Source organism: Bos javanicus, chromosome 11 (genome assembly GCF_032452875.1).
Source record: "Bos javanicus breed banteng chromosome 11, ARS-OSU_banteng_1.0, whole genome shotgun sequence".
NCBI lineage: Eukaryota > Metazoa > Chordata > Mammalia > Artiodactyla > Bovidae > Bos > Bos javanicus.
The window spans coordinates 93,083,233-93,099,489 of NC_083878.1; the positions used below are offsets into that span (position 1 = coordinate 93,083,233).

A 16,257-nucleotide genomic window follows, 5' to 3' on the forward strand; every position below is an offset into this window, starting at 1 on the left:
ATTTGTCTTTTTCTGCTATGATGTCTTTGATAGTAACACAGTCTAATTTACAATTTCCTTTTATGGTTAGTGCTTACTTTCTGTTTCTTATTGAAGAAATATTTTTCTATCTTAAGGAGAAAAAGATATTCTCCTATATTACTTTCTAAACATTTTTAGTTTTTGGTTTTCAAATGTAAGTTTGTAATTCATCAGGAGTAAATTTTTGCATATGGTATGTGGTAAGAATCCAGTTTCATTTTTGCATGTGATTTTCCAACTGTCTTAAGCTGCACTCAAGAAAAAATGCGCCTCATTCGTGTGAAGTGTATACCAACAGGGGGCGGGGTGTGTGTGTTTCTGGGCTCTCTATTTTATATTATTAAAAAAAATAAATTTATTAATTTTAATTGAGGTTAATTACTTTACAATATTGTATTGGTTTTGCCATACATCAACATGAATCTGCCACAGGTATACACGTGTTCCCCATCCTGAGCCCCCCTCACTCCTCCCTCCCCATACCATCCCTCTGGGTCATCCCAGTGCACCAGCCCCAAGCATCCAGTATCATGCATAGAAACTGGAATGGCAATTCGTTTCATATATGATATTATACATATTTCAATGCCATTCTCCCAAATCATCCCACCCTCTCCCTCTCCCACAGAGTCCAAAAGACTGTTTTATACATCTGTCTCTTTTGCTGTCTCGCTTACAGGGTTATCGTTACCAGCTTTCTAAATTCCATATATATGCGTTAGTATACTGTATTTGTGTTTTTCTTTCTGGCTTACTTCATTCTGTACAATAGGCTCCAGTTTCATCCACCTCATTAGAATGGATTCAAATGTATTCTTTTTAATGGCTGAGTAATACTCCATTGTGTATATGTACCACAGCTTTCTTATCCATTCATCTGCTGATGGACATCTAGGTTGCTTCCATGTCCTGGCTATTATCAACAGGGCTGCGATGAACATTGGGGTACATGTGTCTCTTTCCCTTCTGGTTTCCTCAGTGTGTATGCCCAGCAGTGGGATTGCTGGGTCATAAGGCAGTTCTATTTCCAGTTTTTTAAGGAAATCTCCACACTGTTCTCCATAGTGGCTATACTAGTTTGCATTTCCACCAACAGTCTAAGAGGGTTCCCTTTTCTCCACACCCTCTCCAGAATTTATTGCTTGTAGAATTTTGGATTGCAGCCATTCTGACTGGCGTGAAATGGTACCTCATAATGGTTTTGATTTGCATTTCTCTGATAATGAGTGATGTTGAGCATCTTTTCATGTGTTTGTTAGCCATCTGTATGTCTTCTTTGGAGAAATGTCTATTTAGTTCTTTGGCCCATTTTGTGATTGGGTCGTTTATTTTTCTGGAATTGAGCTGTAGGAGTTGCTTGTATATTTTTGAGATTAGTTGTTTGTCAGTTGCTTCATTTGCTACTATTTTCTCCCATTTTGAAGGCTGTCTTTTCACCTTGCTTATAGTTTCCTTTGATGTGCAGAAGCTTTTAAGTTTAATTAGGTCCTATTTGTTTATTTTTGCTTTTATTTCCAATATTCTGGGAGATGGGTCATAGAGGATCCTGCTGTGATGTATGTTGGAGAGTGTTTTGTATATGTTCTCCTCTAGGAGTTTTATAGTTTCTGGTCTTATGTTTAGATATTTAATCCATTTTGAGTTTATTTTCGTGTATGGTGTTAGAAAGTGTTCTAGTTTCTTTCTTTTACAAGTGGTTGACCAGATTTCCCAGCACCACTTGTTATAGAGATTGTCTTTAATCCATTGTATATTCTTGCCTCCTTTGTCAAAGATAAGGTGTCCATAGGTGCATGAATTTACTCTGGGATTTCTATTTTGTTCCATTGATCTGTATTTCTGTCTTTGTGCCAGTATCATACTGTCTTGATGACTGTGGCTTTGTAGTAGAGCCTGAAATCAGGTAGGTTGATTCCTCCAGTTCCATTCTTCTTTCTCAAGATTGCTTTGGCTATTTGAGGTTTTTTTTTGTATTTCCATACAAATTGTGAAATTATTTGTTCTAGCTCTGTGAAAAATACCATTGGTAGCTTGATAGGGATTGCATTGAATCTATAGATTGCATTGGGTAGTATACTCATTTTCACTATATTGATTCTTCCGATCCATGAATATGGTATATTTCTCCATCTATTAGTGTCCTCTTTGATTTCTTTCATCAGAGTTTTATAGTTTTCTATATACAGGTCTTTAGTTTCTTTAGGTAGATATATTCCTAAGTATTTTATTCTTTTCATTGCAATGGTGAATGGAATTGTTTCCTTAATTTCTCTTTCTGTTTTCTCATTATTAGTGTATAGAAATGCAAGGGATTTCTGTGTGTTGATTTTATATCCTGCAACTTTACTATATTCATGATTAGCTCTAGTAATTTTCTAGTGGAGTCTTTAGCATTTTCTATGTAGAGGATCATGACATCTGCAAGCAGTGAGAGTTTTACTTCTTCTTTTCCAATTTGGATTCCTTTTATTTCTTTTTCTGCTCTGACTGCTGTGGCCAGAACTTCCAAAACTATGTTGAATAGTAGTGGTGAGAGTGGGCACCCTTGTCTTGTTCCTGACTTTAGGGGAAATGCTTTCAATTTTTCACCATTGAGATAGTATTTGCTGTGGGTTTGTCTTATGTAGCTTTTATTATGTTGAGGTATGTTCCTTCTATTCCTGCTTTCTGAAGAGTTTTTTTTTTTTTTTTAAACATAAATGGATGTTGAATTTTGCCAAAGGCTTTATCTGCATCTATTGAGATAATCATGTGGCTTTTATTTTTCAATTTGTTAATGTGGTATATTACATTGATTGGTTTGTGGATATTGAAGAATCCTTGCATCCCTGGGATAAAGCACACTTGGTCATGGTGTATGATCTTTTTAATGTGTTGTTGGATTCTGATTGCTAGAATTTTGTTAAGGATTTTTGCATCTATGTTCATCAGTGATATTGGCCTGTAGTTTTCTTTTTCTGTGGCATCTTTGTCAGGTTTTGGTATTAGGGTGATGGTGGCCTCATAGAATGAGTTTGGAAGTTTACCTTCCTGTGCAATTTTCTGGAAGAGTTTGAGTAGGATAGGTGTCAGCTCTTCTCTAAATTTTTGGTAGAATTCAACTGTGAAGCCTTCTGGACCAGGGCTTTTTTTGCTGGAAGATTTCTGATTACAGTTTCAATTTCGTGCTTGTGATGGGTCTGTTAAGATTTTGTATTTCTTCCTGGTTCAGTTTTGGAAAGTTGTACTTTTCTAAGAATTTGTCCATTTCTTCCACGTTGTCCATTTTATTGGCATATAATTGCTGATAGTAGTCTCTTATGATCCTTTGTATTTCTGTGTTGTCTGTTGTGATCTTCCATTTTCATTTCTAATTTTATTGATTTGATTTTTCTCCCGTTGTTTCTTGATGAGTCTGGCTAATGGTTTGTCAATTTTATTTATCCTTTCAAAGAACCAGATTTTGGCTTTGTTGATTTTTGCTATGGTCTCTTTTGTTCCTTTTGCACTTATTTCTGCCCTAATTTTTAATATTTCTTCCCTTCTACTAACCCTGGGGTTCTTCATTTCTTCCTTTTCTAGTTGCTTTAGGTGTAGAGTTAGGTTATTGATTTGACTTTTTTCTTGTTTCTTGAGGTATGCCTGTATTGCTATGAACTTTCCCCTTAGCACGGCTTTTACAGTGTCCCACAGGTTTTGGGTTGTTGTGTTTTCATTTGCATTCGTTTCTATGCATATTTTGATTTCTTTTATGATTTGTTCTGTGATTTGTTGGTTATTCAGCAGCATGTTGTTCAGCCTCCATATGTTGGAATTTTTAATAGTTTTTCTCCTGTAATTGAGATCTAATCTTACTTCATTGTGGTCAGAAAAGATGCTTGGAATGATTTCAATTTTTTTTGAATTTACCAAGGCTAGATTTATGGCTCAGTATGCGATCTATCCTGGAGAAGGTTCCATGTGTGCTTGAGAAAAAGGTGAAATTCATTGTGTTGTGGTGAAATGTCCTATAGATTTCAGTTAGGTCTAACTGGTCTATTGTATCATTTAAAGTTTGTGTTTCCTTGTTAATTTTCTGTTTAGTTGATCTATCCATAGGTGTGAGTGGGGTATTCAAGTCTCCCACTTTAATTGTGTTATTGTTAATTTCCCCTTTCATGCTTGTTAGCATTTGTTGTACATATTGTGGTGCTCCTATGTTGGGTGCATATATATTTATAATTGTTATATCTTCTTCTTGGATTGATCCTTTGATCATTATGTAGTGTCCTTCTTTGTCTCTTTTTACAGCCTTTGTTTTAAAGTCTATTTTATCTGATATGAGTGTTGCTACTCCTGCTTTCTTTTGATCTCTATATGCATGGAATATCTTTTTTCCAGCCCTTCACTTTCAGTCTGTATGTGCCCCCTGTTTTGAGGTGGGTCTCTTGTAGACAACATGTATAGGGGTCTTGTTTTGTATCCATTCAGCCAGTCTTTGTCTCTTGGTTGGGGCATTCAACCTTTTATGTTTAAGGTAATTATTGATAAGTGTGATCCCATTGCCATTTACATTATTGTTTGGGGTTTGAGTTTATACACCCTTTTTGTGTTTCCTGTATAGAGACTATCCTTTAGCATTCGTTGGAGAGCTGGTTTGGTGGTGCTGACTTCTCTCAGTTTTTGCTTGTCTGTAAAGCTTTTGATTTCTCCTTCATATTTGAATGAGATCCTAGCTGGGTACAGTAATCTGGGCTGCAGTTTATTTTCTTTCATCACTTTAAGTATGTGTTGCCATTCCCTCCTGGCCTGAAGAGTTTCTATTGAAAGATCAGCTGTTATCCTTATGTGAATCCCCTTGTGTGTTATTTGTTGTTTTTCCCTTGCTGCTTTTAATATTTTTTCTTTGTATTTGATCTTTGTTAACTTGATTAATATGTGTCTTGGGGTGTTTTGCCTTGGGTTTATGCTGTTTTGGACTCTCTGGGTTTCTTGGACTTGAGTGATTATTTCCTCCCCCATTTTAGGGAAGTTTTCAACTATTATCTCCTCAAGTATTTTCTCATGGTCTTTCTTTTTATCTTCTTCTGAGCCTCTTTCTGGGATTCGAATGTTGGGGTGTTTAACACTCTTCTGGAGGTCTCTGAGATTGTCCTAGTTTCTTTTAATTCATTTTTCTTTTTTCCTCTCTGATTCACTTATTTCTACCATTCTATCTTCTACTTCACTATTCCTGTCTTCTGCCTCTGTTATTCTACTATTTGTTGCCTCCAGAGTGTTTTTGATATCATTTATTACATTATTCATTATATATTGACTCTTTTTTATTTCTTCTAGGTCCTTGTTAACCTTTCTTGTATCCTCTCAGTCCTTGTCTCCAGGCTATTTATCTGTGATTCCATTTTGATTTCAAGATATTGGATCATTTTCACTATCATTATTTGGAATTCTTTATCAGGTAGATTCCCTATCTCTTGCTATTTTGTTTGGTTTGGTGGGCATTTATCCTGTTCCTTTACCTGCTGTGTATTCCTCTGTCTCTTCATCTTGTTTATATTGCTGAGTTTGGGTTGGCCTTTCTGTATTCTGGCAGTTTGTGGAGTTTCCTCACTGTGGGTGGGTTGTACAGGTGGTTTGTCAAGGTTTCTTGGTTAGGGAAGCTTGCGTCGGTGTTCTGGTGGGTAGAGCTGGATTTCTTCTCTCTGGAGTGCAATGAAGTGTCCAGTAATGAGTTATGAGATGTCAATGGTTTTGGAGCAACTTTGGGTGGCCTGTATATTGGAGCTCAGGGCTGTGTTCCTGTGTTGCTGGAGAATTTGTGTAGTACGTCTTGCTCTGGAACTTGTTGGCCCTTGGGTGGTGCTTGGTTTCAGCGTAGGTATGGAGGCGTTTGATGAGCTCCTATCACTTAATGTTCCCTGGAGTCAGGTGTTCTATGATGTTCTCAGGATTTGGACTTAAGCCTCCTGCTTCTGTTTTTCAGTCTTGTTTTTACAGTAGTCTCAAGACTTCTCCTTCTATACAGCACCATTGATAAAACATTTAGGTTAAAGATGAAAAGTTTCTCCACAGTGAGGGACACCCAGAGAGGTTCACAGAGTTACATGGAGAAGAGAAGAGGGAGGATGGAGTTAGAGGTGACCCGAATGAGATGAGGTGGAATCAAAAGAGGAGAGAGCAAGCTAGCCAGTAATTACTTCCTTGTGTGTGCTCCACAGTCTGGCCCGCTCAGAGATGTTCATGGAGTTATACAGAGAAGAGAAGAGGGAGTAAGGAGACAGAGGTGGCCAGGAGGATAAAAGAGGGGAATGAAAAGGAGAGAGACAGATCCAGCCAGTAATCAGTTCCCTAAGTGTCCTCCACCGTCTGGAATACACAGAGATTCAGAGAGTTGGGTAGAGAAGAGAGGAGGAAGGGAAGAGACAGAGGCAACCTAGTGGAGAGAAAGGAGAGTCCAAAGGGTGAGAGAGCAGTCAATCCAGTAATCTCACTCCCAAGTAAAAGTGGGTACTGAAGATTGGGTTCTTAAAGGTACCAATTTGATAACAAATAGCAAAAAGCAAAGATTAAAATTCTAGAGTAGAGGTTGGATTTTTCAGAAATACAATATTAAAGAAAAGAAGAAGAAGAAGAAAAAAAAACAAAGTCACAAAAGTTATTAAAAAATATATATATGAAGTTTGTTTTAAAAATAGTGTTTTTTTGAAATGTTATAACAGATTATAAAAATGAAAATTAAAGGAGTAATAGAGGACTTAAAAATTTAAAAAAGTTAAAAAGAAATAAAAGAAAAAAATGATCATAAAAATAGTAAAAATATATATAGGACTTTCTCTGGTGTTGTTGTGGGCAGTGTGGGGTCACTTCATTTTTGGATAATTCCTTGGTCTGGCTTATATTTCTCAAGATCTATAGGCTCCTTCCTATGTAGTTGGTACTAACTACAGGGTTTTAATCTACTGCACCTGTCACTTCCAAGGCGGTTCCCTTGGTTTTAGCTTCTGTTTGCTGGTCTCTTCAGTGTCTGATTTCCACCCTGACACAAAGGGGTTGGTGGTGGACACTTTTTAAGGCTCACTTGTTCAGTTGCACTATGGGGAGGGAGGGACGCTGAAGACAAATAACACTGGCGTGTGCTCGCAGTGTCTCAGCCACACTGGGTCTGCTCCCGCTCACGGCACATGCACCCTTCCTGCTCACACTGCTCAGGCTCTCGGTTGCTCCACCAGGAACTGTCCGAGGGTGGCCCTGGGCTGCATGCACCTCCCAGGTCTAAGCCTCTCAGGTTCAGGCACTCGGGTAGTCCTCAGAGGCGCAGACTCCATTGGGCCTGCATTTTGTGCCCTTTCCAGCTCCGAGCAGCTTGGGTGATGAGGTGTTTGGAGAGTGTGGTCACTGCGACTTATTGCCTCTCCCGTCCCTGCTGCTTGGTTTTCTGGGTGTACAACTGGTGCACCTTCTCAGGCAGATGACTGTCCAGAACCCCAAGAAGTCTTAGTTAGCAAAGACGCCTGCTTGCAGTTAGGTAGATAATCTCTCTCTGGGTCTGCGATTGTCCCCTTCTGGCTCTGGCTGCCTGTCACCGCAGGGGGATGGTCTGCAGCCGGCTAGTTCTGTTCTGCCCTTTGTTCTGTGCAGGGGCCTTGTGGTGTCTTAGGGCTTTTCACGTGGTAGCTATCCCACAGTCTGGTTTGCTAGCCTAAATTAGTTCACTCTGATTACCCTCGGGGGCATTCAGGCCCGATCCTTACTCTAAGCAATGCAGCCTGTGCCTCCCTGCCTAGCCCCCATTTGCTAGTGGCGGGTGAAGGTGTCTGCGCTGCTTCTCCGCTGGGGGAGTTACCATTGGGCTCGTAATTTATGGGTTTTAATTATTTACTTATTTTTCCTCCCTATTATATTGCTCTCTGTGCTTCCAAGGCTCACCACAGACTCAGCAGTGAGAGTGTTTCCTGGTGTTTGGAAACTTCTCTCTTTTTAAGACTCCCTTCCTGGGATGGAGCTCCATCCATACCTCTTTTGTCTCTTTTTTTGTCTTTTATATTTTTCCTACTTCCTTTAGAAGACAATGGGCTGCTATTCTGGGTGCCTGATGTCCTCTGCCGGCATTCAGAAGTTGTTTAGTGGATTTTACTTAGTGTTAAATGTTCTTTTAAAGAATTTGTGGGGGAGAAAGTGGTCCCCCTGTCCTATTCCTCTGCCATCTTAGGACTGCCTCCCACCCTGTGCTTTTAGAATGTTCTTTCTGATTCTCAGATCTAAAACCTCCCTCCTTTTTTCTAGTCATCAGTCTGAGTGTTCCTCAGATCTACAACCTGTTGTACTCAACCCCATTCATTCACCAATTCAGTTAGTTCAGTTCAGTCACTGAGTCGTGTCTGACTCTTTGCAACCCCAAGGACTGCAGCATGCCAGGCCTCCCTGTCCATCACCAACTCCTGGAGTTAACCCAAACTCATGTCCATTGAGCCGGTGATGCCATCCAACCAAATCTCCACTAATTGTTGTATTGAACATTCCCCAAGCAGCCCTTTCACAAATGACTCATTTTTTTAAAACATTGATTTGTGTGTGATAAACTGCTTTACAGACAAAAACAAGGTATCTCCCTTGTTATTCACAAAACATCAGGAACCAACTTATGAGCAGGTGATGCAGGACAAAACAAACCCCTACTTTTTGTCTTCAACTCAGGGCAGTGTGCACCACAGGGCCACAGCTCCACATACCAGACATATCCTGGTCGTGCATGGCCAATTATTTCTGCCTGATTATGGCCAGTTAATCATGGATATTCACATTTTCAAATTCTACCATCTCTACAACATAGAAAGATAACTCACCTCCTTGCAAGTGAGTATGGGAGAAGAAACATTGTCAGTTAAGGGAATAGAAGGGTAATTCATGTAGGAAATTATCAAAATGAGAAAACAGAACCTTGCCTCATTGCAACAGAAAGTTAATATACCAAAACTAGAAGAGATTTAGCACAATGCTTGAGAGCATATGCTTAGAGTGAGTCTGAAATCAGAGTGGGGTTCAAATCCTGATGGCTATTTACTACCTTTAGTGACCTTGGGCAAATTGCTTCATTTCTATAAAACTCAGGCACATGATTTCAACACATGTCTCCCAATTTTTATTGTGGGGTTTAGTGAGATGTTTAGCATAAACACGATATCGAAAACTTTCAATAAATATTGATTAATAACAATATTGACTTCATTTGCTCGCTTAGTCACTCAGCCGTGTTGACTCTGCACACTTTGGACTGTAGCCCCCCAAGTTGCTCTGTCCATGGAATTTTTCAGGCAAGAGTGCTGGAGGGGGTTGCCATTTACTTCTCCAGGGGATCTTCCAAACTATAGATCAAACCTGTGTCTCCTGCATCTCCTGCATTGCAGGAGGATTCATTACACACTGAGCCATCAGGATGTGTTGAGGTTTTTACAAGATTTTATGGAAGTAATATTTGTTATGCATTGAGCTTTAAGTAATAATTATTGATTCACTCAAAGCTAAATGCCTAAACAAACATTTCTTCCATAAAATCTTGTAAAAACTTGAAATTAGCCTGACAATTTGACAGTGAGGGATAATGTAAGTGTGTATTGTGGAGATTTTTACAGTAACCAAAAATATATAACCAATGTCTCAAAATGCTTACAAAACCCTATGCTGCTGCTGCTACTGCTAAGTTGTTTCAGTCGTGTCTGACTCTGTGCAACCCCATAGACGGAAGCCCACCAGGCTCCCCTGTCCCTGGGATTCTCCAGGCAAGAACATTGGAGTGGGTTGCCATTTCCTTCTCCAATGCCTGAAAGTGAAAAGTGAAAGGGAAGTCGCTCAGTCATGTCCGACTCTTAGCGACCCCATGGACTACAGCCTACCAGGCTCCTCCATCCATGGGATTTTCCAAGCAAGAGTACTGGAGTGGGGTGCCATTGCCTTCTCCGACAAATCCCTATGGAATATGTCTATTCACAAGGCATGAGTGGATGTGCTGACTCTAAAATTTTTATTTAAAGCACTTTGCTAGTGTAAGATCTCCCATTACCTAGTTTTTCACAGCACCAAGAAACAGGCTTTTTCAATATCCACTGTTGGACAACTGGATATGATTGAAAAAATGTATATAAATGTTTCTCATATATTTTTAAATAAACATATGAAAAAGAAATTTTTAAACATGAATTGAATAATCAACAAAGGATGCCCATCCTGTACACATGAGATTTAGGACAGGGGAATTAAAGAAAGGAAAAATTATATACAACTTGCAAAGGCTGGCGATGATAGCATCCCATGAACTAAGAAGGATGAACCTCTCATTCTCTGCCAAGAGGAGGAAAAAATGCTGTTGAACTACATTTACCGTTCTTCCTAGATTTGCCCTGTTGATTATTTTCACAAATGCTCTTATTCTATCCAAAACACTGCAAAGAAAAACTTTAGAATTATGCAACAGAATTTGCTTTAATAAAAAATGAGGGCTCTCTGACTTCCCTATCTAAAATACCTCCACCTCCACTCCCCAGTCAGCTCCATTCTCTTAGGTTGCTCTATTTGCTTAACAAAATTTATCCGTACCTGATACTATGTTACATATTTGTTTGTTGATGATCTAACTCCCCAAGTACAACATAAACTACACAAAGGCAAAGATTTGTCAGTTTTATTGCTATGTTCCCAGTAAGGAAATAGGACTTTTCCCAGAATAGGAACTAAGGAACTTGAATCAGAGAGGGCCACCTCTGGCAATTTCTAAAGGAAAACTTGTCTTCTTCTGTCTCTCCAGCTTGCAATACAAGGCCCTTATGGTGCCCATGAATTTGGGAAGGGAAGAACACATCAACGACCATAAGCTGGACACGCTTTCCCGGGACGGTTACTAACAGTGACCAAATAGAGGAAAGAAAGACTTGCTGGGTTATCATGACTTGGGCTATGGAATTGGAACATGACAAATAACAAACCTTCTTGTATATGACTAGATGCAAGTCAATGGAAAGATTCAACCAAACGAGCAGAGTCTCTGAATTCATCCTCCTGGGACTCTCCTCCCTGCCTGAGGAGCAGAAGCCACTCTTCATCCTCTTCTTCATCATATACCTGGTCACCATAACAGGGAACCTGCTCATCATCCTGGCCATCCACTCTGACTCCCAGCTCCAAACCCCCATGTATTTCTTCTTGAGTTTCCTGTCTTTCATTGACATTTGCTTCACAACAACCATTGTCCCCAGGACGCTGGTGAACTTCCTGTCACATAAGACCATCTCCTATTCTGGGTGTCTGGCCCAGATGTATTTTATATATGCCTTGGGCAACACTGACAGTTGGCTTCTAGTAGTCATGGCCTTTGACCACTATGTGGCCATCTGTGACCCCTTCCATTATGTCACCATCATGAGCCATCACCACTGTGTCCTGCTTGTGGCCTTCTCCTGCTCATTGCCTCACTTCCATTCACTCCTACATACACTTCTGCTGAATCAGGTCACTTTCTGTGACTCTAATATTATCCACCACTTCCTCTGTGACTTCAGCCCTCTGGTGAAATTATCCTGCTCCTCCACATTTGTCAATGAAATTGTGATGATGATAGAAGGATCTGTTTTTTTGGTGACTCCCTTTCTATGCATTACTTTTTCATATATACGAATCCTCCTTGCGGTTCTCAAAATTCCCTCGGCTGATGGGAAATGCAAAGCTTTCTCCACGTGTGGGTCTCACCTCACTGTGGTAACACTCTTTTATGGAAGCATCTTCTATGTCTATTTACAGCCTGTGTCCACCTACAGCATCAGGGACCACATGGCAACAATCATCTACACAGTTTTAACTTCCACCCTCAATCCCTTTATCTACAGCCTGAGAAGCAAAGACCTGAAACTGGGCCTGAGAAAGCTGTTGGTTAGAAGGAAACCATAGGCAGCACCCTCTTGAGAAACACACGTGTGGATTCTGCTCCACTTGAATCTGGTTTCTGCTGATTCTTGGTAAACAAGCAAGTTCTTGGAGGTTAGCTTCTTTAACCCATGTGAGATGAGGCATCATGGGTAATTACATCCAGTGATGATGATCCTTCAGTTGGCTCTGCCTCTGCTTAATCAAGATACTTTCCCTCTCTATTTCTCCTCTCTCCTATCAAGAGTCATCACAGAGAATCTTCCAAATGAGATGCTTAAACTAATCCTTTTCCCACGGATACTTCCTGAACAAATTACTCTCTTTTCAAGACTTATCCACCCACCAACATCCTTCACATTTCAGTATATTGCTAAAAATAATTTCCTAATTTGTAGCTCTTGAATGCCTTTGTAAACATTTGAAAAGGGAGAGGAAGAAAGGAGAGGGAGGAGGAGGAGAAGGAGAAAGTACATTTTAGCTGATTTTCAATTTGAAGATTTTCATAATTCTTCATTTTTCTCTTTCAAAATATTTTTCTTTAAAACTTAAGTTTTCACTTTTTCTCTTCTCTTGGTTTTCCATTCCTCCTTTATTATATTGTTATGTCTTTCTTTCTTTTCAATTTCCTCATTTTTTCCAAACAATTAGAAATTCATGTTGATGTATGGCAAAACCAATACAATATTGTAAAGTAATTCGCCTCCAATTAAAATAAATCAATTTAAATTAAAAAAAATTGCTAATGATCAGAAAGAACAAGAACCAAGAAATTATCCATTCCACAATAGCAATGTTGAAACCATTTTTTCCTCCATCTCTTCCTACAACTATATGTTTAAAATATGTAATTTAGTATTTCTTCTAGAAACTCAAAGTCTTTTTTTTAGTATAGAAACATAATACAAAAATTTTTAAGTAGAAATTTAAAAATTACCATAACCTCATGACCTAGAGGCAGTGACTGGTAATATAAAATTACACAATCACTTTGGAAAGCAGTATGGAAATTCTTATAAACATAAAAATATGTTTATTAAAAACTCAAAAATATTCATAGTATTTTATGTTAGGAAGAACTAAACTCAAATTAAATGATCATCAACAAGAAACAGATGACCAAGTCATCAGTAAAATGCTGTACACATAAGATTTGTCATTTTACTAAATAAAAATCATGCATCAATTAAAAAAAAAAAAGCCAGGAACCTGGAGATAATAAGTAAAGGCTTTGGGGATGATTCATCACTGGTGCACAATAAAGATTAATACCAGCTGAATGTGTGCTTCATCTGAATACAAGGGAATGAGAGGGTCAAGGGTAATGTGACCCTTCACTTCACAGAATTTACCTTCAACTCACCAATTTTCTCTTTGTCTCATGTGGTGGCTCAGACAGTAAAAAATCTACCTGCAATGCAGGAGACCCAGGTTCGATCCTGGGAAGATCCCTGGAGAAGGGTATGGCAACCCACTCCAGTATTCTAGTCTGTTGAATTTCATGGACAGAAGAGCCTGGTGGGCTAAATGAAGTTCCATGGGGTCTCAAAGAGTCGGACACAACTCAGCAACTAACACGTTCACCAGTTTACTCTTTGTCTTGGGAATCCAATTGATTTAAGTTAAGGGTACTATTTATATGTCCATACCAAAGGAGACAGTGCTGCTGAGAATTCTATTTAAATTCCAACCAGTTTGGCTACAAAGGTCTGTATAGTCAAAGCTATGGTTTTTCCAGAAATCACATATGGATGTGAGAGTTGGACCATAAAGAAGGCTGAATACCAAAGAATTGATGCTTTTGAACTGTGGTGCTGGAGAAAACTCTTGAGAGTCCCTTGGACTGCAAGGAGATCAAACCAGTCGATCCTAAAAGAAATCAACTCTGAGTATTCATTGGAAGGACTGGTGCTGAAGCTGAAGCTCCAATACTTTGGCTACCTGATGTGAAGAGCTGACTCATTGGAAAAGGCCCTGATGCTGGGAAAGATTGAGGGCAAGAGGAGAAGCGGTCAGCAGAGGATGAGATAGTTAGCATCACTGACTCAACGGACATGAATTTGAGAAAACTCCAGGAGATAATAAAGAACAGAGGAGCCTGGTATGTTACAGTCTGTGGGGTCTCCAAGAGGGAGACATGACTTAGCAACTGAACAACAACAAATTTTGACTGTGCCTACTTCTGAAGGAAAAATGTTCTGGGGCATGCCTTCCTCTAGATGGGCCCAATTAAGACTCACCATGGGCAATGCCTCAGTCCCTCTATTTAGAGATAATCCCATCATTCTTTGTCTTTCTACTTCTTTCTGGTCTTCTGGTTTATAATCACTCAGTCAAATCCAAGTCTTTGTGATCCCATGGACTATAGCCCTCCTGGTTCTTCTGCCCATGGGATTCTCCAGGCAAGAATACTGGGTGGGTAGCCATTCCCTTCTCCAGGGGATCTCCTCAACCCAAGGATCAAGCTTGGGTTTCCTGCATTGCAGGCAGATTCTTTACCATCTGAGCCACTAGTGTTGCACTTCTTCCTACAAATGGACAAAAGCAGCAGCTCTGGAGAGCCTCATCTTTCTGCATGCCTATAGAAGGCAGTAGAGCTAAACCGAGCTGATTATCCAGAGAAGTGCAGTCTGGGTTAGGACAGATGCTCGAGAATATCCAGGGGGACTCCTGAGGCTCGATCCAGCCTTTGCGAATGTCAAGCCTCCTTCCTCATGACCTTTGCCACGGATGGAGGTCCTCACGCCGACTCCCAGCAGACAGGCTCAGTTCTGTTCAGCACTCAGTCGTGTCCAACTCTCGGTGACCCCATGGACTGCAGCAAGCCAGGCTTCCCTGTCCATCACCAACTCCTGGAGCTTACTCAAACTTTTGTCCATTGAGTCAGTGATGCTGTCCAACCATCTCAACCTCTGTCGTCCCCTTCTCCTCCTGCCTTCAATCTCTCCCAGTATCAGGGTCTTTTCCAATGAGTCAGTTCTTCACATCAGTTGGCCAAAGGATTGGAGTTTCAGCTTCAGCATCAGATCTTCCAATGTATATTCAGGACTGATTTCATTTAGGATGGACTGGTTGGATCTCCTGGCTGTCCAAGGGACTCTCAAGAGTATTCTCCAATATCAGAGTTCAAAAGCATCAATTCTTTGGTGTTCAGCTTTCTTTATAGTCCAACTCTCACATCCATACATGACTAATGGGAAAACCATAGCTTTGACTAAATGGACCTTTGCTGGCAACGTAATGTCTCTGCTTTTTAATATGCTGTCTAGTCCTTTAGGATTGACTGGTTTGAACTCCTTTCAGTCCAAGGGAATCTCAAGAGTCTTCTCCAATACCACAGTTCAAAATCATAAATTCTTTGCTGCTCAGGTTTCTTTATAGTCCAACTCTCACATCCATTCATGACTCCTGGGAAAACCATAGCTTTGAGTAAAGGGACCTTTGTCTGCAAAGTAATGTCTCTGCTTTTTAATATGCTGTCTAGGTTGGTCATAGTTTTTCTTTCAAGGAGCAAGTGTCTTTTAATTTCACGGCTGCAGTCACCATCTGCAGTGATTTTGGAGCCCAAAAAATTCAAGTCTCTCACTGTTTCCATTATTTCCCCTTTTATTTGCCATGAAGTGATGGGACTGGATGCCATGATCTTAGTTTTAGGACAGCTAGTAATTGGAAAAAGTGGGAGAACTAAGGCAGCTGAAGTGAGATCACCTAATGAAAAATAAAGGCAGGAAAGGGATTCAATATTCCTTTCTTGCAAAACTACCTCAAAGCAAGAGTGTAGTGTTTTTAACCCTCTCTCACATGTGGTGCTGAGTCAGGGCCAATACAGGATGTTTCCAGGGTTCGTTTTTCCAGGAGGTGAAGTATTGGGCCAAAGCCAAACTATAATAATTTCCTGAGACATTTTGTATACAATTTAGAGAGAAGCTATCAATGAGTTTCTTAAAGACCTGCCTAGACAATAGTAAGTTAGGATTATCACTGTAGACACATATTGCTGTTACATTTGCTGTAGCACTAAGACAGGGCGCCTGCCTTTGAACATCAGTGACATACTGCGACTGTGAGTGAGCAGCTGCTGCTTTATGTTTCTGTAACCAGGATGACACCTTGGTTAAAGCAGGCACCTGAGTACAAGAGAGACATGCCGAGGTCCTCCACCCTGTATGGTGGAATCTAATTGGTCTTTTAACTACAACAGATTTAAATTGGGTGGAAAATTATATTGGAAGGAACTCAAAGAGTTAAAAATAGAACTGCCACATGATCCAGCAGTTTCACTTCTGAGCATTTTCTTGAGGAAAACAAACACACTAATTGAAAAAAAAAAAGTGCACCCTAACGTTCACTGGAGCATTGTTTACCACA

At 39.9% G+C, this 16,257-nt stretch overlaps 1 protein-coding gene across 1 annotated transcript; it reads left to right on the top strand.

Moving 5' to 3' along the window:
- The first annotated feature begins 10,983 nt into the window (after positions 1–10,983).
- On the top strand, positions 10,984–11,913 carry LOC133256616 (olfactory receptor 1L8-like). The gene has a single exon (XM_061431394.1). The coding sequence runs from the start codon at positions 10,984–10,986 to the stop codon at positions 11,911–11,913; it is 930 nt and encodes a 309-aa protein (XP_061287378.1).
- Positions 11,914–16,257: the final 4,344 nt, after the last annotated feature.

Coding starts and splice junctions, on each gene's coding strand:
- LOC133256616 (XM_061431394.1), top strand. CDS start 10,984: ATGGAAAGATTCAACCAAACGAGCAGAGTCTCTGAATTCATCCTCCTG.